The sequence below is a fragment of the Drosophila guanche genome, unplaced genomic scaffold (genome assembly GCF_900245975.1).
Source record: "Drosophila guanche unplaced genomic scaffold, DGUA_6, whole genome shotgun sequence".
NCBI lineage: Eukaryota > Metazoa > Arthropoda > Insecta > Diptera > Drosophilidae > Drosophila > Drosophila guanche.
Window position 1 is genome coordinate 1,181,969 of NW_022995745.1, and position 6,479 is coordinate 1,188,447.

Here is a 6,479-nt window from a genome sequence, read left to right on the forward strand (position 1 = left end):
GGCAGTCAATCATTCGCCATTATTTGCTTGCAGAATGGAATCCTCGGGCAAGCCGGAGCAGGTGCACATCTCACAGGAGACATCGAGCTTCCTGGGCGACAACTACTACCTGGAGGAGGGCGAGGAGGTCTTCGGTGAGTCTCTCCTTCACTTGGGCAGCCCACAAAGTCCTTTGCTAACTGTCTGTCCCCCCCCCCCCCCCCCCCCCCCCCCCCCCCGCGCGCGCGGCCGCGGCAGCCGGCGCTCGCCTCCCCGCCCCCCGCCGCCCGCCCGCCACCGGCGCAGACCCCGGGCCCCCGCCCCTCCGCCCNGCGAATGCCATTGGCGGCAGCTCCCTGCTGCTGCCCGGCGGCCATGGCGGCTCCCTGTCGCAGAGTGCGACCAACATTTCGGCAGTGCAGCCGCAGGTGCCGCCCGCGTCGCCGGTGGGGCAGCTCTCCAACTCGCTGAACCCCTCGCCCGTGCTCTCCATACGTCCGCGGCTGACCTCGCTGAGCATGAAGCTGCGCAAGAAGTCGCAGAGCCAGAGCCAGAGCCAGAGCCGAGAGCGGGACATTGAGCGGGGCATTGGCATCATGCATTCGGCGGCCAGCGGCATACCGCCCGTGGTGGTGGTGCGGCAACGACCGAAGATAATCATCACCACAAAGTCCCTGCCCGGCAGCCTCGACTCCGATGAGCAGCCAGCCTCGCCGACGACTCCGCCACCGCCACCGCCACCGCCGCCTCCACCGCCTCCGCCGCCGCCGCTGGCCAGGAGCCGTCTGTTGGCGGTGTGGAAGGTGCCGCGCTTCCTCAAGCGCTTCGAGGCGCTGGCCACTCGCGCCACTCAAAGTCAGCCAGAGAAGGAGCAGGAGGATGCCCATGGCCATCTGCAGCCCGAGGAGACGTTGGCCTTCATGGAAGCCACGCCACAGAATGGGAATGGCGTGTACCAGCAGCTGCCGATACTCGTGGAGTCCTGCAGCGGCAGTCGGCTGGGCAACCAGACCTTGGACATACCGAGCGCAACGCGGCCCATGCTGCATCACGCGGCAACCTCCACGGCGCTGGCCAGCAGCGTGCTGCGCTCCCCCGAAGGATACTCAGCGGCAGCGGCAGGCACCAGCGGTGGGGCAGGCGGCTGCTGCTCGCCCGGACAGTACTCCATGTACGACGACATCATCGATGTGCGCTCCTACATCAGTCAGTCGCGCAGCGACATCTCCCCCTTCGGCCGCTCCGGCAGCTATCGGAGTCAGTGCGGCAGGCAGTCCGCCAGCGGCGGAGGAGCAGCTGTGCTGCCCGTGGAGCAGTCGCCGCTGCCAAGGCCCCGCGCGAACACACTGTCCACGGGCAGGCCGCCAGTCGAGCCGAGCAGCTCCAGCACCAGTGCCAATGTCCAGCCCAGTCCCTGCTGCCTGCCTGCCCCACCAGCAGGAGGTGGAGGTGGAGGCGGTGGCCACTCGCGCAACTCAAGCATCTGCCCATCGGCCACATCCCGCAAGGACTCGGGCATCAAGAGCAACTCGCGGCGATCCTCCATTCAGCAGCAGATCTACGCGCTCAACCAGTCGGCCATCAGTCAGCACCGCGTCTCCGGCTACTTCACCAGCTCCACCTCGAGCATCTCGAATCTGAATGACATGCAGGGCCTGCCCCTGCCCATGCCCCTGCCGCTGGGCATTGGCCTGCCGTTGCCCATGGTGGTGTCGCAGTCACAGCCACCGCTGCCGCTGCCACTGCCACTGCCACTCCCTCTGCCGCTGCCGCTGCCGCTGCTCATGCAGCCGTGCTCCTCGCAGATGATGGGCGATCCGCTGGCCGCCTGCCTGCAGCAACTGCGCAAGCAATCGGATCTGCAGCTCATTCGCTGCGTGCGGGACAATGCCCGATCCCAGCGGAGCTACCTCGTGAAGCCGCCGCTGCGTGGCTTCAGCTTGTACTTCAAGTCCCGCCAGCTGGAGCGGGACTTTCGCTCCAAGGCGCACCGCTTCGGGGCGGAGAACGAGACGGAGGGGCCGCCCACCCTGGCCACGCCCAGGTACAACACATACATAGACATCTTTGTGGGCATTGCCGTGTACCTGTGCATCTCGGTGTCGCTCTTCCTGATGACCCAGAACACGGTGACGCCGAGCTTCCGCCTGTGGGTGACGCTCTTCTCCTGCTTCACGGCCATCCAGGTGTTCGCCTTGTTCCTGTTCACGCGGCAAATGTGCCGTCGCCACGGCACAGGGCGTGCCAACAGCAGCAGCAGCAGGTCCCGCCTGCGCACCAAGTCCACCGCCAGCGAGGCAGCCGAAGGACACAAGGAACAGGATGGAGAGGGAGATGCAGATGGAGATGGCGATGCAGACATTGAAGGTGGCCGGAGGACGGGTCCGCAGTTCCGTTCGTGTGCGGATCGCATATTCGAGGCGATCTCCAGCTGGTATCCGTGGCACATCTGCCTCGCGGTGCTCATGGCCATGCCCGTGCTCCTCATCATTGCCAACTTCCTGCTGCTGGACCTCGAGCAGCTGGAGGCCTTCGAGTACCATTACGGATTCCTCATCTTCGTGTGCATTGTGCACTTTTGCAACTTCACGCAACTCAACTGCTGGGTGCGCAACATTCTGGCATTCATGGCCGCGCTCTGCTTCATTGGCATTGCCGTCTCCCAGCTGATGGTCTACTCGAGCCGCAGCGACCAGGCAGAGTCCGAGGAGGAGCAGGAGCGGGAGCGGGAACAGAGCAGCTCCTCGTACATCTTTGAGGAGATCAAATGGTTCCACGACTATCACGTGGAAATCTATCTGGATCTGCTGCTCATTCTGGTGCTGGTCTGGTTTCTCAATCGCGAGTTCGAGATCGGCTATCGGCTGACGTTCTACGGCAATGCGGTGGCCAATCAGGACAAGGTCCGTGTCCAGAACATGAAGAACCAGGCGGACATGCTGCTGCACAACATCATACCCAAGCATGTGGCGGAGCATCTGAAGAACACGGCCAAGTACTCGGAGAATCATCACAACATTGCCATCATCTTTGCCTCCATTGTCAACTTCAATGAGATGTACGACGAGAGCTATCTCGGCGGCAAGGAGTTCCTGCGCGTTCTCAACGAGCTCATCGGGGACTTTGACGAGCTGCTGTCCCGCCCGGAGTTCCGTTCCGTGGAGAAAATCAAAACGATTGGCTCCACGTTCATGGCAGCCAGCGGGCTGGATCCCTCCCATCGTGGCACTGGCGACGAGCACATTCACACCCTCATGGAGTTCTCCATTGCCATGCAGGAGGTGGTGGATGCCTTCAACAAGGATCTGCTTGAGTTCAATCTCATTCTGCGCATTGGCATGAACATTGGCGATGTCACGGCGGGCGTCATAGGCACCAGCAAGCTCTACTATGACATCTGGGGCGATGCCGTCAATGTGGCCTCGCGCATGGACTCCACGGGTCTGCCCAATCGCATCCAGGTGGGCAAGGACTGTCTGCCCTTTCTCACCGCTCGCTACGACTTTGAGCCGCGCGGCAGTGTCTATGTCAAGGGCAAGGATCACATGGAAGTCTTTCTCTACACAGATCGACGCTCGGATTGTCTGTCAGCGAAGCAGGAAGCAGTAACAGAGCCAGAGCCAGTGGAGGAGCAACAGCAACAGGTTGAAGCTGCTCCAGATGATGAGGATGAGGAAGAGTTTCATTCGAGCGAGACCACAACACTCTTCAAGTCACAGGAGTCCGTGCAGGCGAATGGCGGCAACTACTTGACGACAACGGCCACAATTGCGACGCAGCCAGCCAGCGACACAGTCAGTGGAGCCTTAGGACACAGCCTCGCCGCGGACAACTCTTGGCAGTGAGCGGCCCTGGGGAAATGGTTTCAAAATTGCATTTAATGGATCTACAAGGAGGAGCAGCTTGATCGGAGGGGGGGGGACTCTTATGAAGTACGTGGGTTGGGGGAGCGACAGAAGGACAAACCATGGATTTTTTGTGATATGTAAGCTAAAAAGAATATGAATTATGAATAGATAGACGCGATGGAATCGGATAAGGGTTAAATGCTCCATTGATTGATTGATTGATGGCTCGCTTGATTGATTATTGTTATACAGTTTATGTTTTAGGCGCCGCCCACTGGCAGGCGGAGGCATTTCGTCCCCCTCCCCACTTGGAATGTTCCATTTAAATGTATTAGCAAGTTGTTTAGCTGTAGCCCCCCTATATATAATGTAAATGTGTAAATATGTGTCTGCTCCTTGCCCCACACCCTGCCGCCTGTAAATTATTTTATTTTTTATTTTTTTTTATTTTTTTTTTTTGTCGCCTAGCATAATTACCGCTTGCTGGTGCAAGGAGCAGCTCTAATGTAAGCAAAACTAATCTGAAATCGTTGGCTTTAAATGTTGTCCGAGTAGAGCAGCGAAATATCCGTGGACCGTGGGCGCATGTTGGAATTATCTTATACATAAATGTAACCAAACTCTTTTTTTTTGTGTGTGAAACAAACGAGTGGATATTATCTAGCTGTATGCAATTGTTGTTGTTCATGTTGATCATAAATAGATATATGCAGGAGCATGTGTGTGTATGTGTGTGTGTTTGTTAAGGCGTAGTTAATCCATGCGCAGCTGCAGCACAAAAGTATGCTACGGAAAGTGGAACTGCACTGCTTGGCTATCGACTGCTTGCAGCCAACACACACGCGCGCACACCTCTCTCTCTATCTCTCTATCTCTATCTGTATCGCTCCCAATCGTTTTTATACGCCTTTTGTATCATCTTTTTTGCCACACTCCACGCTTAAGGCAACTCAATTTTCCGCTACGAAAACCAAAACAAAATGGAAAGCAGTGAAAACAAATATACAGCAAACAATTTTTGGAGTATATTTCAGATGAAACCTATGGACCCTATTGTATTTTTATATATAGAAAACAAAAACACAAGTATTTTCTACTAATTTATTGAACAAAACAAACAACAAAACCAATCGAAATCGAAAAACAAAAAACAAAACGCAAAAAAACCCATTTGAAGAGTATACTTTTTTCCCTGTCTTTTTGAAACGTCTAAGTGTACATGCAATACATGATATACACACATATTTATATTTATAATTGTATATTTTTTATAAAAAAAAAAAACAAACAAACAAGCAAAAAACGAAGTATGAAAATGAACATGAAAAGGATATTGAAATGTGCGCGGAGAGCGAAAAGTAAATGTTAAGTAAAGTAAATCAGTTTTCTCCCCCACAGATCTTTCAGATCCAATTTAGATCCAATGTTGGAGGATACATCCAGCCATAGCCAGTATCTATTAATGTATATTTATGTGTATGCATCCCAAATCCCAAATCCCAAATCCCAAGTGTGTTTTAGCAAAAGATTTCAAAGAGTTTATCGAAATGTTATAGGCAAACCTACTAAGTGTGATGTGTAGAAATCAAACAAATAAAAACTTCAAAAAAGGCGGCAGTATTGTATTGCGTGTACTTAAACTGGAAAGCATTTGATCTATCCTGCGAGGGGCTCTCCAAGCACTATTTTAGATATTTTATAGGAGTTTAAGATTTATTTTTGCACATTTTTCTTTAAATGTATTTTTTCTCACTTGCACTATCGATCGCTGGTCCACGATAGATTATCGATAGTTATGTTTTTCCTTTTGTTTGTTGTTAATTTAATCGCTACAGCGAAGTTGGTTGGTCGCAGACGATGAGTCCGCCATTGACCAGGCACAAATTGCATTAGCAGACTTGTGGCTTGTTTTTAGTATTTATTTACCAATCCTACGCTCAAGTGGCTGCAGGAAAAAGTGCCTCAAACAAGTCTCTTGTCTCTAAACTTAGGAGTATGAAATGCCACTGGGCTTTCCGAAACACACTTCACTAGCAAATCTCTTTTTAGAGTTAGTGGATACGACACAGTAAGAGCTGACCATCCATCGGATAGAGCTCATGGAGGTGCTGCAATTATTGCCAAGCAGGGCCTTCAATTTCACATCATGGACAGTACTTACTAGGGAAAACGCCATGCAGGCTGCCACAGTTCAGATCAAATGTATGCACTCGATTTGAAAAACTTTTTCCAAGGACTGGGAATGCCAAACATCCATGGTGGGGATCCAGATTAACTAGCCCGAAGGGATCGGAATGCATACGAAACAATAACATAACAACTTTGTCAACTGTGGAAAACTAGTGGACAACTTCCAGATTTGATTGACAATCACACATGCGAGTAATGGAGAGCTTTGACCTTAACTCAGAACATTCTCATGTTCATTCATATGTTGGAAAATAGCTCTAAAGTCATTACAGCCTCTACAGGCTTTCTACGCATTTAAAAGCTATTTAGACTCAGCTTTAAGCCTGGACATGCTCGAAAGTGTTTGAAAAAAGACTATTGAAGAGAATGTTGCCAATTTTGGACGAGCTTTCCATCATTCCTGAATAGCAATTCGGATTCAGGAGAGGAGGTCACAGGGTCACTGCACTGCTGCATTTCTTG

At 52.7% G+C, this 6,479-nt stretch overlaps 1 protein-coding gene across 1 annotated transcript in view; it reads left to right on the forward strand.

The window, feature by feature from the left end:
- Positions 1 to 4,354, forward strand: part of LOC117580924 (adenylate cyclase type 9) — a 28,479-nt gene extending 24,125 nt beyond the window's left edge. Inside the window, exons 5-6 of the mRNA XM_034267688.1 lie at positions 34 to 155; positions 238 to 4,354. Coding sequence (XP_034123579.1) covers positions 34 to 155; positions 238 to 3,824 — 3,709 coding nt within the window. The 3' untranslated portion in view covers positions 3,825 to 4,354. The remainder of the gene's footprint in view (positions 1 to 33; positions 156 to 237) is intronic.
- Positions 4,355 to 6,479: the final 2,125 nt, after the last annotated feature.